This window comes from Piliocolobus tephrosceles, chromosome 4 (genome assembly GCF_002776525.5).
Source record: "Piliocolobus tephrosceles isolate RC106 chromosome 4, ASM277652v3, whole genome shotgun sequence".
Lineage (NCBI taxonomy): Eukaryota > Metazoa > Chordata > Mammalia > Primates > Cercopithecidae > Piliocolobus > Piliocolobus tephrosceles.
The window spans coordinates 116,899,288-116,914,063 of record NC_045437.1 but is presented as its reverse complement, the minus strand read 5'-3'; the positions used below and the strand labels follow the sequence as shown (position 1 = coordinate 116,914,063).

At 44.0% G+C, this 14,776-nt stretch overlaps 1 protein-coding gene across 2 annotated transcripts; it reads right to left on the bottom strand.

Annotated features, from left to right (window-relative positions):
- Nucleotides 1-617: 617 nt before the first annotated feature.
- On the bottom strand, nt 618-13,028 carry BOD1 (biorientation of chromosomes in cell division 1). 2 transcript variants are annotated; one of them, XM_023218959.2, is made up of 4 exons: nt 12,539-13,028; nt 9,486-9,610; nt 5,560-5,756; nt 618-4,631 (listed from the first exon to the last, which is right to left on the bottom strand). In XM_023218959.2, the coding sequence occupies exons 1-3, from the start codon at nt 12,773-12,775 to the stop codon at nt 5,561-5,563; spliced, it is 558 nt and encodes a 185-aa protein (XP_023074727.1). In that variant the 5' UTR covers nt 12,776-13,028; the 3' UTR covers nt 618-4,631; nt 5,560. The 2 variants fall into 2 exon arrangements, with proteins under 2 accessions (XP_023074727.1, XP_023074728.1); XM_023218960.2 differs by lacking the exon at nt 5,560-5,756.
- Nucleotides 13,029-14,776: the final 1,748 nt, after the last annotated feature.

The window sequence follows — 14,776 nt, the reverse complement described above, 5'->3', positions numbered from 1 at the left end:
ATTGGGGAAATCGGGTAAATATCAATGTTTATACAGTCTATTATTTTTTAAAAAACTACATGTGCATCTTCAGTTATTCACATGTAAAAAGTTTAATTTTAAAAACAGCAGAAGTACAAACCTGATCTGTCAGCTGAAGAAAACATCTACCAACTGGAGAATCACTAATGGGTAAATCAAACAAATGCTGCGACAATAGGTCAGGACATTTTTTAGTTGCAAGCTGCAAAAATGCAAATAAACCAACATAGTAGAAGGGGTATGTACTGGGCAGCAGTAACTCAGGGCATGTTACACACCTAATGAACCAGTGGCTGTAAGGGAAGAGGTGGAAAGCAGAATGCCAATGGTATGGGTGGTTGACTGTATTTGGAAAGATCTTACGAGAAAGAAATGAGCCTGCAGACAAGTTTTCCAGTTTGTCAGCAGAAATTAAGGGACAGTCCAGATATTTGAGAACCTATAATGCTGAATAAGTAAACTAACTTGGCTCCAAACAACAAGAAACAAATGCAGAGAACAGTGGCATGACAAAGGCCTCAGTGTGATGATTAAGGAGGTGGCACCAAAGCAAACTTTCCAGCTGGACAAAATGGCTCAGGAGAAAAAAGTCTGGCTTTTTTTTTTTTTTTTTTTTTTTTTGCACAGAGGCCCCACAGGTGTAAATCTAGACTCTAGATTTAAAGTGTAAATCTAGAGAAGCATAAGGGTAAGGGAGTGAAGAAATACAGCAGATTTGAGAACCGAGTCACAAAAAAGAACTGATTGTGGCTTCTGGCCCATGTTACTGATTGGAATCAATCAGGTAAAATTCCTGCTACATTTTTGAAGCTCATTCTGATAAAAACAAAACAAACTCACGAGCCCAGGTTCCAGAAGTCTCTGTTCAAAATTAAAAATGTTCCTTGGGTCTCCAATCTCCTAGAGGATGAGGATTGAGAAGGCTGCACAACCTCTAACAGATTCTTGAATATCTCTCCTGGGTGTGGCCGAAGAGGAGGATGGAAACGGAGGATAATGGAAAAAGAAAGAACCTAGCAGAGGGTGAAGAGGCCACAGAGAACAATGGAATGGGGAGACCCCTGCTAAAGAATGGAACCCAGTCCTCAACAAGCAACATCTGCCAGCCTAGGTGAAGTGGCCTCACAGCGGCTGCCCACTGGGATTCTGGAATTGCTATGGGGCAGAAACGGCAAGGTTTCTCATTCTTCCCTGTTCTAATTATTCCTGTTGCTTATCAGGTGGGATGTTGGGCAGACAACCTGAGTTTTAATTCTTAGGTCTAACAGAGGAGCTGCCTAGTCCCCACTGTAGAGATGTCCTGAACCTTGGGTTGGACGCAGTGACTAGATGGTACTTTGGGATCTTCCATGGAGCAGGAGGAGTACTTTTGTGGGGAAAATACACCATATATTTGGCAGTCAGAAAGGCTAAAATAGACTTCTAGCACGCACCCATATTTGATTCTCCTCTTCTGGGAACTTCCAAGGGACTATGGGAGACTTTTTAAATGACATACTAGTCTTGCCCTTCAGGAGCTGTTAGACACACACACAACTGTGAATTAAAATGTTTCCTAAGCAAACGTGATTTTTAGGGCCCTCCACATCTCCACGTCTGGGGTGGGGGCCACATTTCTAACAAGTCCCAGGGTGATGCTGATGCTGCTGGTTGGGGATTATCTGTTCAGAACCACTGTTATAATGGATCTGTTAGCACTTATTCAGTTCACTGTGCTAGTGGGTGACACCTTGACCCTCCACCCATCTGATGAGTAAATAGAGGCTAAGGCAAATGATGGAAACAGGATAAAACCATTCCTTAAATTTTGCTACAGAAGCCACAAACCTCACTAAAGGCCAAAAGATAAAACAATCAGGACTGGGTTGAGGTGAGTAGGCAATACCAAACATCTAAGTTAGTAACTGGAAACGTGCCAGAAGCAAGGATCTCCGTAGCAATCACAGATGCCGTCCCAGAGAAAAGAACTAGGCTTCAAAATGATACCCGTCTTCCTGCCTCAGCTGACCCCCACCTTACATGATGGGGCTCTGAAGATACTCATGACTGCAATTGGCTTGCAAGTGTTGGTAATATTTGTTCATGTATTAGCTCTGTGTTTTACTGGGCTTTTGCAAATAGCAGCGGTTTTTCCAACTAGAGAGAGAGAGGCCTAACTGGCTTGAGGTCAGTGACAGCTAATTTCTTGTTTAGGAATGAATTAACCAAGGGTGTGTTTAAGAGATGGAAGTTTTTGGTGGTCTCGTCTTCCTCAGGATCTCAGAATATACAGAGTTTTTCTAGATTATGCATCACGAACACAATTAAAGCATGAGAGCTCAGTTGAGGATGCAAAGATGCTTACCTGGGGACCAGTTCCTAAGGAGGAAGAGGCTGGCTTTCTTTCCCCCAACCCTTCTAGTGCTGTTGTCTTGACTCACCTTCTTGTGTACGCCAATCTGAATATGGTTACCCAAACCAATCTAGGCACGTCTTCCCTTTCAGTGTTGCTAAAAGCCAAAAAGTCCATTGTCTATCCCAACAGTAATGATGTGCTCAGTTACTTCTATAATCTCATGTTCTGCTCCATTTTTTTTTTCAAATGAAATAATGTCTAATCTAGGTGACTCTTGGTAGATATAACACAATGACTTAAAACAAAAAAACAATAGAAACTCTTTGGTATTTGGCACATTTAACATTCTGTGAAAAGTAGGGTGTTTCTCATCAACTGGCCCAGCCATCTCCAGTAATAGAAAAAGCAAAGCAAGAGAACTGAGATGAACCAAAAACTGTCTTCCAAAAACATATATAAAATGCAGTTAATTGAGTATTTGGGGGCAGAAAAGGTGAAGCTTTCTTTGGGCTTTTGCCCTTTTTGTTGCTAGTTGAGGTCAGTGCGGGATAGGCAAGATGTTGGGAGGGTCAACACAAAGCAGCTGCGTGGAGATCTCCCTCCCAGAAGGATGCCTCACAGAGAAGAATTTCCCATTAAAGCTATGCAGTCCTGAAAGGGCACTCCAGGTAGTTCGAGCAGCTTTTCTGCCAGCACAGGACTGGTAATTCTGGCCACTCCATGTCTGCCTCGTAGTAGAGAGGACTGGAGGGCCCATTCTCTGGGGTTAAGAACTTTGTTGACTCCTGCAACTGTAAGGCAGCTTGAAATGGAACTGCACCTACCAGGTGGGAGCAGACCACACTTCAGATATAACTTGCGCCTGCCTTAAACGTGTGGCCAGTTTGCTTTAAAATGAGGGCACATGCTACCAAACATCTTGCTGAATATGGCACTACAGTCCTAATATAGGGGTATTCATGGTAAAGGTGGAGGTGGAGCCTTTGTCTTAACAGAGAACCAACTGAATTGGTTAAAATTTTGATCAGATTAGCAGTAATATGCAGTAGTAGACTCAACCAAGAGCCACAGACTCTTAGTTTGACATAATCTTGGATATATTATCCAAGGCTTATTACACACAGTATGTTCAGAGGCCTGGCAGCATCAGCATCACCTGGCAGCTTGTCAGAAACACTCCTAGGTCCCACCCCAGAACGTCTTAACCGGAAAATGCATTTTCCCCAAATCCCCAGGTGCTCCTTCTGCACACTCAAGGTTGACAAACACTGACACACACACCATGCACTACCTCAACTAAAGACTAGTGTCAGTAATGGCTCAGGGAGGAGAGAAGCAGCCCACTTCTAGCCACACCTACTAGTTTCATAGTTCTAAGTTCTATGTACCAATGTTCACTGCCAGTAGATCATGCGTGGTGCACAGAAATGGCACAGAGGCAGAGCACAAAGGTTGCCCTTCACAGACCTGAGGTCTAAGCTTCAGCTGAAGCTTCGAAGTAAGAGTATCAAATGATTTTATTATGAAAGATAAGCCATTTATTGACCATTCACTTCTAAAAAAAACACAAATGTGAGGATAAAATAAACATACCTAAGACTCACTGGTCCCTCTAGGACAGGAAGCAGTCCTGGACAGACAGCCTGCAAACGAGTTTCCTTATGCTTAATGTCTGAACTTCTCATACATTCTAGGATTTCATGTCTTATTACCTATTACAAAGGAAAGGAAACTGGCTAGAAGATTCATGTACAAGAAGGTCACAACTTTAAAGCTATCTGATGCTAATGACTTGTACAATCTGGTTTGCAAACTCTGAGAGACAGTATCAAATAAACACTGTCAAAGACAACTCCCAGCTAAACTTTACTGTCACTGTTCTCTGAAATTGTCTTTGGGACTGGCTATGTTCTCACTGTAGCTTCCGTTTACTCCACCACACAAACCCTAAAGTCCACGCGCAGTCTCCATGTTCAAGTCTGAAAGTCTGTTTCACGACAACCCTGGGTCGCTGTAGTGTTTCTCTCTGTAGTGTCTACTTGGTGTCATGCCCTTGGACAGGCTGGCCAAATGGCAGCACAATGCAGGGGGCGACATGGTCAACTTTCCCACTGCCGAACTTGCTCCCCTTTCAATCTGGTCACTGCCCGTAGTCAGGGTTGAAATCTTGAGATCAGTGACGACCTTGGCCTATCTTCGGTCTGAAGTTGCATTCTTACATAACCCAATCCACTTCTTCACCAGAAATTAGCTTTCAAAAGGTGTCAGGTATATTCTAAAAAGGAAAGATAATCATATCCAAATGTTATTGATAAGAGACTATATTCATTTTTATGTTCCTAAAGAAATTTACAATTAAAAAGACTTAAAATGAATGTTTTACACTCCATATAGGACTCAAGGGCTTCTCTCGATAGAGGCACAAAAAGACTATCCCGATGCTCTTGCGTTGTTCATCACTGACGCTCAAAATGCCCTAGTCAATTCACCTCACTTACTGATTAAGAATAGGCATCCCAGAGAATCTTAAAAACAGAACACCAACATCAGAATGAAGGGATAAAATACACCCCGACGGTCACCAACAATGGCTAAGAGTCCACTGCTAACTTCATCACTGCTCATACTAATGTCTCCCAAAACCTGCAAAAAGCATTCTTTTGTACATCTAGAGCTTTTTAAAAATTGCATTTAATTCCAAATTTAATTTTAAAAGGGGGAGTGTTCCTAACAGAAGAATCCCATGGTAATCGATAGTGGTAAACAAATTCCTTCTGAATTCACAGAAATTGAGTCGCACTCAAAGCGGACTCTGAATCCCATTTAGGATACCACTTCAGAAGGCACTGCTTGATTTTAAATAAAATCGCAAGCCCAAGTTAACTCATGTCCAGGGGAGAGACTCATTTAAACATTTCAGCAAAATAAGACTCTCATTTGAATCTCCCTTATGCACACCAATCATCCCAGTTGATTTCTAATGAAGCATCTATTCATAGCTTACATATTTAGCTCTGGTGGAACAGAAAATCAGTCTAATTTCTGATTAGTTCTCAGTAAAAAATGACTAACAGTAGGTGAAGTCCATCTGCAGTAAATAACTTTCTGAATGATCCTCAATTATGGCCTACCCCATTCCTATCCATTTTACGTATCTACAAGCCAGAGATGCATGCTCCTGGACAGAAGATAGGATACTGGACCTTAGGAAGTGTCCTGAGATGGAGCTGGAGGGTCCTGGCCTTCAGGCTCTGGAGGGGGTGCTGGCACAGCTGCTTTTTTCTGGGCCGCCAGGAACTCATGAATTGCTCGTTCTATTTGTGGTCTGAAGATGTGGTTAAGTTTTGGATCCACCACCTGAGAAATAATCCTGTCTACTCCAGCTTCCAACATCCCTGACCTTGTGGAGACAAACAGATCATTCTGTTATTTAGTTCCTTCGGGATTCATCTTTAGCCCCAATAAGTGTCATGTGGGAGCCCAATAAATATCCACCTTCAAAGCTACAGCCCTTCTAGGGAGTTTAGAGGTCAATCCACTTACCACATACAGCTCAAGCTATTTTCACTTTCGAGGGGCAATTCTCAACCAGCAGCTGTTACTCCTACTGCACAATCTTATCCACAATCACCCAAACTTGTACAAAGGAGGAAAACAAAACTAAGTGGGCTGCCCCCAAACAACAAACAAATGACAGCATGGCAAGAAAGAATCTGACACATGTGGCACTGAAAAGCTTCCTTGTACTGTCAAAGCCAGTGAGCCCTGAATTTCACTCCATTTCCTTCAACATTTATTCTCTTGATAGCCTAAGCAGAAGCTCCAGCGGCAACCTGTTTACTAATCCTCACATCTTAAACAAGGCAGATCAGTCAGGGCTGGGAGTATTTACATCACCAGCAACTCACCATGGCCTTCAGCTGCGGCTGCTACCTATAACACATAATAAGCAACTCGGAAGCAAACAAGAAATAGACAAGAAACAAATTAGTTCCCAGCTCTAGAGGGCTAAATTACATCCCCAATCCTTTCTGAAGTAGAGCAAAAATCAGCGCATATCAATGTCTGTATTCAAACAGTTGGGACAGGGTACTGGAAATGATGGTGAGAAGAAACAAATCATATTTGGACAGTCTGGAAAACAGCCGGTAAGGTTCAAAGTGAAGTGTTCTTCTCAAAGGATTGAAATATTCCAATACCATCACAAGCATGTGGGCAGGTTTTACTTATTTTCCCATAGACTTGAGACTTCGGAGGCCATTTAAGCCCTTGGGCAAAAATAGGCCAGGCAGCAACTGGGCAAATGGTCTATCAGGGCACAGCAAAGGAAAGACATGAGTAAATGTGCATCATGACAAAGACGAGAAACAGGCCCTGAACTGGGAAAGATGATTAGTGTGTAAAGTGCTTCCCGGATTCAACGGTAACTAACAGCTCATCGACAGGAAGCCTAGATGTAAATACATCACCATTAGAGCACTGAAGGGCACATTTTCAGGTAGACCAGGCATTAGACAGTATCTGCCCTTAGTAATGAGCATCGTTAAATACAGCAAACTTAGCATCAGGCTACGGGTCAGTTATAAAGCAAAGCCGCCTCTCCTCAGTCACAAGCCAATACCTTTCCAACTTTACCAAATCACTTCCTGAGTCGGATTCACAGGGGTCTTTACTAGATGTAAAAGTTTGATATTATGAACTAAATGCCTGTGTCCCCCAAACTTCCTATGTTGAAATCTAATCCTTAATGTGATGGCATTTGGAGGTAGGGCCTTTGGGAGGGGAATGGGTCATGAGGACAGAGCCTCCATGAATGCAATTTATGCCCTTACAAAAGGGACCCCGGAAGTTAGCTAGCTCTCTTTACACCACATAAGAACAAGAAGTAGTAGGCAGTCTGCTGCCTGGAAGAAGGCCTTCCCCTGAACCTGACCATGCTGCCATCTTGGTCTTGGACTTGTAGCCTCCAGAATGGTGAGAAGTACATTTCCATTGTTTACAAGCCACCTAGTCTACGGCGCTTTGTTAAAGCATCCCCAACTGACCAAAACCCCCCATCAGGGGAAACCAAGTACCAAGGGAGTGCAGCTTACTTTCCTGGAGATTCTTAGCTTTTGAGGAAAACATAAAATCTTGTCAGGAGCCTAACGTAGAAGATGGAATGAACAAATATTGTATAGTTAAAAGAGTTATTCGTCATAATTCAGTTCAATAGTACAGGCTAATTTCCTGTTAAGCCCTCTAGGCTGTGGCACTGGGTTACAGCATCTGGGCCAGAACAGCCAGGCCAGTGAGCCAATGCTCTGAAGGCCTGCAGTGGCCATCTGGGAAGAGCACCCGGGGGCAAGCAGAAAGTCTGCGTTTCAAAACTCCAGTAGATTTTGCCTCAAATTCAAAATGCTAGCAAGAATTGTGGAGAAATGTCCCAGTATTAAAGCCAAGTTCATGTTTTCAGGTTAAACACATTCGAAGTCAAATCAAAAAGCAGGAAAAAAAAAAAAAAAAAAAAAACCTTCACAGAGGTGGTAAAAGCTATGAAGAGAAGAAATGAGAAATGATTAGCATAAAAGTCAGGAATACGGCAAACTTCTGAAAGGAGGAAGGTATGTCTGGGGCTAGGCTATTTTGGGAGGGTATGAGTCTATTTCTCATCCTGGGTGATCAAGGGATGTTCTCATTATCTGTTTTGCTGTATTTCTGTGCACTTTTCGGTATTACAATTCCTACTAAAATGCAAAAAGTGCCACATGCATCCCTCTAGAATGACATCCATGCTCATTATGGAAATCAACAGCAATGTTAACAGCCTTCATTCTACATTTACGGCAACTTTCCAAGTATTTAAAAATGTTCAGTGTTTTGATTTACTCAAGATAGGGTAAATACAAGTGACTTCAGCTGTGAAACAGGTTTTTTGTGAGGATGAGTGATATATGTAAAGACCAGTGCCAGACGTGTAATAAAGAGTTGCTCAGTAAGGGGCAGCTACTGTCCCCTTCTTTCTGAAAGAGTCTGGTGCCACCAGTCTGCTCTCTGAAGAAAGGGAAAGGCACTTGGTACTGACCCCAGAATGACAAGGCGCTGGGCGTCTTCTGCTATCAGGCTTTTTCCCAGCATTCAGCCATATTGGAAGTACTAGCCTGTTAGTAAAACACTTAAAAACTTTAAAAATCTAAAAATCACTGCAGATTCACAGAAGTTGTGAAGTGTCCAGGGAGTTCCACATGCACCCTTCACCCAGCCAGCTCTAATGTTAGCACCTTGCATAACTACAGTGCAATATCAAAACCAGGAAAATGACACTGGTCCAATTCAGACCTTATTTAGACTTCAGTTACACTTGCACTTACTTGTGTGTGTAGCTCCATGCAACTTTATGAGTTGCTGCACATAAGCACAGCACAACTCAGATACTTAACTGCACCATCACAAGTTCCCCTCGTGCTACCACTTTCAAGTCACACTCGCCCCCTCCTCCCATCCCTAACCCCAGGCAATCACTAATGTGTTCTTCCATTTCTGTAACTGTTAGCTCATGAATGTTATGACCAGATTCCATGACCCTCCTCCACTTTTGTGCCCAGTGACAGTGAAAAGTCACTCAGATAAGCTATCAATAGCATCTTCATTAACTAAGGTTCAGTTTGTTACTGTGATGTACAATACTTTATTAAGACTATGCCTTCCTGAAAGCTGCCACCATTGCACTTTAGAGGTGGCAGCCCTGGTGGACTCAAAGAATTTAACTTACATTCACCTGTGAGAATAAAGATCCAGTTCCTCTTGCCCAAGATCCAAACCCTGATATCTTGGTATAAAACTCACATATATGTTTAAACGACACTGAAACTTCAAAGAGCAGGGAATATGTCTCATAATTTGGAATGTCTTTTGATGCACCCAGCAGAGATGCACACAAGAGGCCTTCACAGGCTGCAGAAACTGGAATTTCAATTGAGTACTTTGCTTACTTTAACCTTAACTGTAATAAAGGAGCAGACTGCTGCAACTCCTAAGTGATACTTGATATAAAGTTCCATCAATCTTGACTAAACAGAGACCTCAACCTTCTTGTGCATCACACTTGTGATTACTGCCTTTTCAAAAGCTTTAAATTCTGCTTACTTACTGAACCACACTCTGCCTCAGACCATTTCGCAATTGGTTTTTGTTCATTGTAGGATTCCATTCCTGCTTGTCCAGATGTGTTGACACAAAATTATCCACTTTCTGCCTCAGGTTTTGGTAAGCTGGCTAAAATGTTAAAAAGAGGAGGCAAGGTCAGAAGTTGCATGCACCAAATTTTTGAACTTAGTCTCTCAGAACATTGCTTTTCACAGAAATGTTATCAAGCCTAAATACACTTCCATTGTGCATGAAGATTACCATGCAGTGTGGCAGTCAGGAATTAATGGTTAACACAAGTGCTCACTTGATGGTGGGTGGGCACAATGCCAGGTGGGCTTTACTTATATTATTCCATTTACTTTTAAGTAACTCTACATGCAGCAGGCCTGATATCAATCCACAGCCTGGACCCACACCTGGGCAGCCTGCAGCCAAGCCACCAGCTGAAGCCTTCCTAACTCAGCTGAACTTTGGCCGACCGGCTGCCCTGTGAACATGCGAACCGTGCTGATTATAAGCTGCTGAGATTCAGTTTGCTATGCAGCATTACTGTGGCAAAGTTTGCTAACAGGGAAATGAAGCTGATAAAGGAAACAGCAGGCCTCAATTCCATGACTGGCCTCTTCCGAAAGGCTGAGAAAGCAAACTCAAAGACTCCACTAAACCTGGAAAAGAGACAGGCAAGGAAATGGGGGCAGAGGAGTAAAATTCACAGATACTATGTGCTATCTGCCTAGTAACGCCTTCTTTCTAGTAACTGTCTTCCTCTTTTCACGCGGGTAGGGCAGAGGGTGCCACAGGAGTCGGTGCCTGAGCCATGCTAAGACAATGCAGACATTCCCTGGGATTTCCCAAATTGGAGCTGACAGTCTCTCGAGAGGAAGAAGCTGTAAAATGTAATCAAGAGATGCTAGTAACCAAATGGATGACTCCACTCTGAAGCAACAGTAAAACAGGTATCAACAGAGATGAAAGACAGAATGAGTGGGGAATATCTGGTTCCAAATGCATGCCTACCCTCTGGGAGAGTCTGTTCATTCAATCCTTCCTTGGATTCCATGAGGCAATAGATTCTCCCCTTTGCATAAAGCAGTTAGGATTATTTTTGTTCCTTGTAAGCATAAATCCTGATACCACACCTTCTACTCAAAAGAACTCACCTGGTTTGAGATGATACAAACTGTTTACTGAAAAAGGACAAAGGACAGTGAACATCACCACCAAAACATGTAACAAACCCAGGCGATACAGAATAATCTCAATTCAAGAAGTCAAAGGAACTCATGAGCCCACTCAACGTTTTACTGTACTACCAACCCCTCCACCTGTTCACTTACCAGTTCTATTTGTTTTTGGATGCACTGCAAAGTAAATTACAGACATCTGTTCAATTTCCCCTAATTACTTCAGCAGTCTGGGGTGGGGCCTAATATGTGCATGTCTAACAAGTTCTCAGGTGATGCTGGTGTTAATCCAAGCACCACACTTTGAGAACCATTGGGCTAAAGCAACGAAGGTCTCAGATAACATATGCCTGAAAAAACATCATCTTCAAGAATTAAAACAACCTGTAATAGAAGGAACAGCTAAGGAGCCGTACATGGGAAGGTTCCAACCACTCTCCCTCAATAGCCGCTCAAGACAATAGTCCCCTTCCCCTCAGGGGATCCGTTCCAAGACCCCCAGTGGGTGCCTGAAACCTCAGGTAGTACTGAACCCTATATACACTACGCATGAATTTCTTTGAGGGCCATTATGAAAATAAGCGTTACCTGAACACAAGTACTTCCGTACCGCAACAATTGGGTAAATGAAAGTGCAGAAAGCAAAACCTTGGATGGGGCGGGCTACTGTAGTCGTTTTTGTTCTAAAATCACACACAAAACCTAACGGTAATATAAGAAATATGAATGGAGAATTTGTCCTAGGAAAGGTGAAAGCTCTGTCAATACATATCTGGGATGTATATGTATTAAATTACTTTGTTTCAAGGACAGCACTTCTAGCTGGGACTTTCATCTTGGAGAAGTAACAGTGTATACCACTTTCTCTCTCTACATACCTATTTACCACCTGGTTTACAGGTCCGTTTTCTATCCTAGACTATAAGCTTTGAGGATGGGGTAGTGACTTATTCCTGTAATCACACAGCTTGGCGACTAGAGGCCAATAAACGTTCAACGAAGAAACAGACTAGGGTTTTTCCCTATCTTAAGGTTTAATTCTAAGCTCACAATCTTGCTGTGAGGTAAGCAAAATGTTTCCATGACAGGCTTTGGTAGGAGAAATCACTACCCTGTCGGAGTCCAGTGACAAGAGTCTCCTAACTTACAACCATAGTCGTGGTTAGGCAAGTTTTGAAAAGGGAGAAAACGACCATTCCAGCAACTACTGTATGTCTGATACTTAACACCCATTATTTCACTGAATCCAAACCACTTTGACAAGTAGGTAAAGTGAAATAGTGTTTTATCGGTGGGACTGACCTATGGCATTAGGATCTAAACTAGGCACCAAATCTCCTTTAATCAATGATGAAGTGCAAAATAAGGGTGCTGTTTCTACAATTTATCTTAATTCAACGCCGTACTAAAGTCTGCAAAACACTGAGCTAGAGAAAAGGAATAAACAGTTATAAAATGGTGAAGGCTGTGTGTTCAAATCATTGTGTTTCATGCCAGCTTCTCAGTGGTGAGTACGGAACAGGTGGAAATTCTAAAGCACGCTTGCTTAACTACTTGGTTTCGAAGTTTGTTACTAAGGGCCTTAGAGGAGTTCCATCTTGGGAATGACAGGGTCTAGGCTCTAAAATCCACATCGAAACCCCAAGTTCGGAGAAGCGACTGGGTAAAATCACAGCTACTAAATGACCAGGCGGGAACCCACGTGTGCATCGCTCTGAAAGCTCTCCGTACTGCCCCAAGCGGTGTAAGACTTCACTGCTGAGATTTTTAAGCTATCTTTTGTTTTGCTCTCGGCTTTCCAAAATCAAAGCTACAACCCAGCGGCCTCACGTGCAGCCCCACTCCCCTACGCCCAGGCGGCCGCAGCTACCTTGGTGTCCACGTCGGCCAGGCAGTCCCGGCGGAAGCTGTCAAAAAGGCCCCGGCTCTTGAGCTGCTCCACGATGAGAGCGATGAGCTGCGGGTCGCCGGGAGGCAGCGAGGCCGGGTTGATGGGGCCACCGCCCCCGCTGGCCCCAGTAGCGCCAGTCGCTGCCCCGGCAGAGGCCTGGCCCGCTCCGCCACCGCCCACCGCGCCCGTTCCCCCGCCGCCGCCGCCGTCCGCCATGGCTGTGCCCCGGGCCCACAAGGGAGACCGACTATAGCTTCTTCTCCAGGACAGAAGGCCTTGAAAGTGTAGAGGTGGCGAAGGGGGCGGTGAAGAAGGACGGCCCCAAGGAGGCAGCGGCGGAGGTGACGGTGGTGGTGGCGGCGGTGGCGGTGGCGATGGCGGCGGGGGCGGTGGTGGGGGCGGTGGCGGCGAAGGCCAGCTCTGAGACAGCAGAGGTTGTGGTAGACGCGGCAGACACTGCCTGCTCGATTCCAGGCGCGCCCCAGATGGCGTCGCCGTTGGCCTTTGCATTGTGGGGCGGGAAGTTTTCTGTAGCCATCTCCAGCGTTCTTTATAGGCAGCGGCCTGGCGAGGGAAACTACAACTCCCGGCAGGGCTCCGGCTTGCTCGTCGCGATTTCGCGGGGCAATATGGGAATTGTAGGCGCGGGCCTCGTGATCGCTGCAACCCGCTTGGCCTTCCCAGGCCGCTCTCTGCTGAGTTCCCATTCAATCAACACGTCCCAGCAGTACCTGATTATAACAGTCATCTGTGGAGCTGATTGAAAGTATAGATTACCAGAATTATTTCTTAAGGATTTTGACCCAGTATTTACGGGTCGAGACCTAGCAATCCGTGCTTTTAGCATGCACCCTCATGTCCTCCTTGAACAACATGTTCCGGGAAATTCCGGAAAAGTAGAAACAGTCAAACTTCTATTGTTCAGAAATTTGTGGGGTTCCCTCCTTTTGGTTTTAATAGCAATGCATACTCATTTTAGAAAATAGGAAAATAACGGAAAAGTGTGAAGAAGAAAATAAAATTTTCCTTAAGTCTCTCTTATATGTGTGCGGATTTTCTCCCAAATATTAAATATTGTCAATAATAATAAGCCAATATTGAATAATTAAAAAGTACCAGGCGTGATACTAGGCACTTTACACGCACTGCTACACAATAATCTAAAAAGCAGGCACATATTACCATTATTGCTATTTACAGACGTAGAAATGGAGGCAGAAGAAAGTTTGTTAACCTAGTCACATAACTAGAGGTAGAAGAGTAGGATTTGAACCCAGGTTTTGAGGATCTAAATCTCGCATGTTTAGCTGAGGTATCCTGAGAGCTAGTTGGTATCCTGCAATAGGTAAGGCTTTATATCCTGAGTTTCTTTAAGTGGCCACAATTCACCATTGGAATCCCATAGCTGCCACCATTATCCTCTCTTCCCTTCATTTTTTGCCTATTGTTAGCTCAACTGCCCCTCCCAACCTCAGCAATTATGTCTGCTATTGTTATTTCCTCATCCTACACAAGGAGTAGAGGGGATGTAAATATCAAATTCTGCAATATCCTTGGCTCCTGGGATGATGCAGAATTGGCAAAGATCCAGGATGTTCTCCACACCAATATTTAGTACTCAGGACAGTTTAAATTTTTTTTTTTTTTTTTGAGACGCAATCTCACTGTATCGCCCAGGCTGGAGTGCAGTGGTGCGATCTTGACTCACTGCAGCCTCCACCTCCTGGGTTCAAGCGATTCTTCTGCCTCAGCCTCCCGAGTAACTGGGATTACAGGCTCATGCCACCACGCCTGGCTAATTTTAGTATTTTTAGTAGAGGTGGGGGGGGTTCCCATGTTGGCCAGGCTGGTCTCGAATTCCTGACCTCAAGTGATCTACCCGACTCGGCCTCCCAAAGTGCTGGGATTACAGGTGTGAGCCACTACACCTGGCCAAGAGAGTTTAACCCTCCAAAGAAACATTCAGGTGTTGGATTATACTCATCCTCCAACACCAGCTCAATCATTCACAATGGGTCAGTTAATGACAAACATTCTCTCTTGATAGCTCACCATCTTTGAGATTACCTAACATCTGTTTCTACTGGTTGACTCCACACTGATGACTCACCTTCAGCCCCAGGAGAAGCCCAGTTCAGGCTGCCTCAGCTCCAGGTTCTTTCTTCTACAAGCCGCTGATCACTCTGACTAGTCCCTTCTCCATTTTTGGCACCCCAC

Excerpts from the sequence above, each read along its gene's own strand:
- BOD1 (XM_023218959.2), bottom strand. The coding sequence starts at position 12,775 with ATGGCGGACGGCGGCGGCGGCGGGGGAACGGGCGCGGTGGGCGGTGGC. Across the intron at positions 9,611-12,538 it reads TGGCCGACGTGGACACCAAG|CCAGCTTACCAAAACCTGAG; the intron begins GTAGCTGCGGCC and ends TTAACATTTTAG. Across the intron at positions 5,757-9,485 it reads CTGAGGCAGAGTGTGGTTCA|GTCAGGGATGTTGGAAGCTG; the intron begins GTAAGTAAGCAG and ends TGTCTCCACAAG.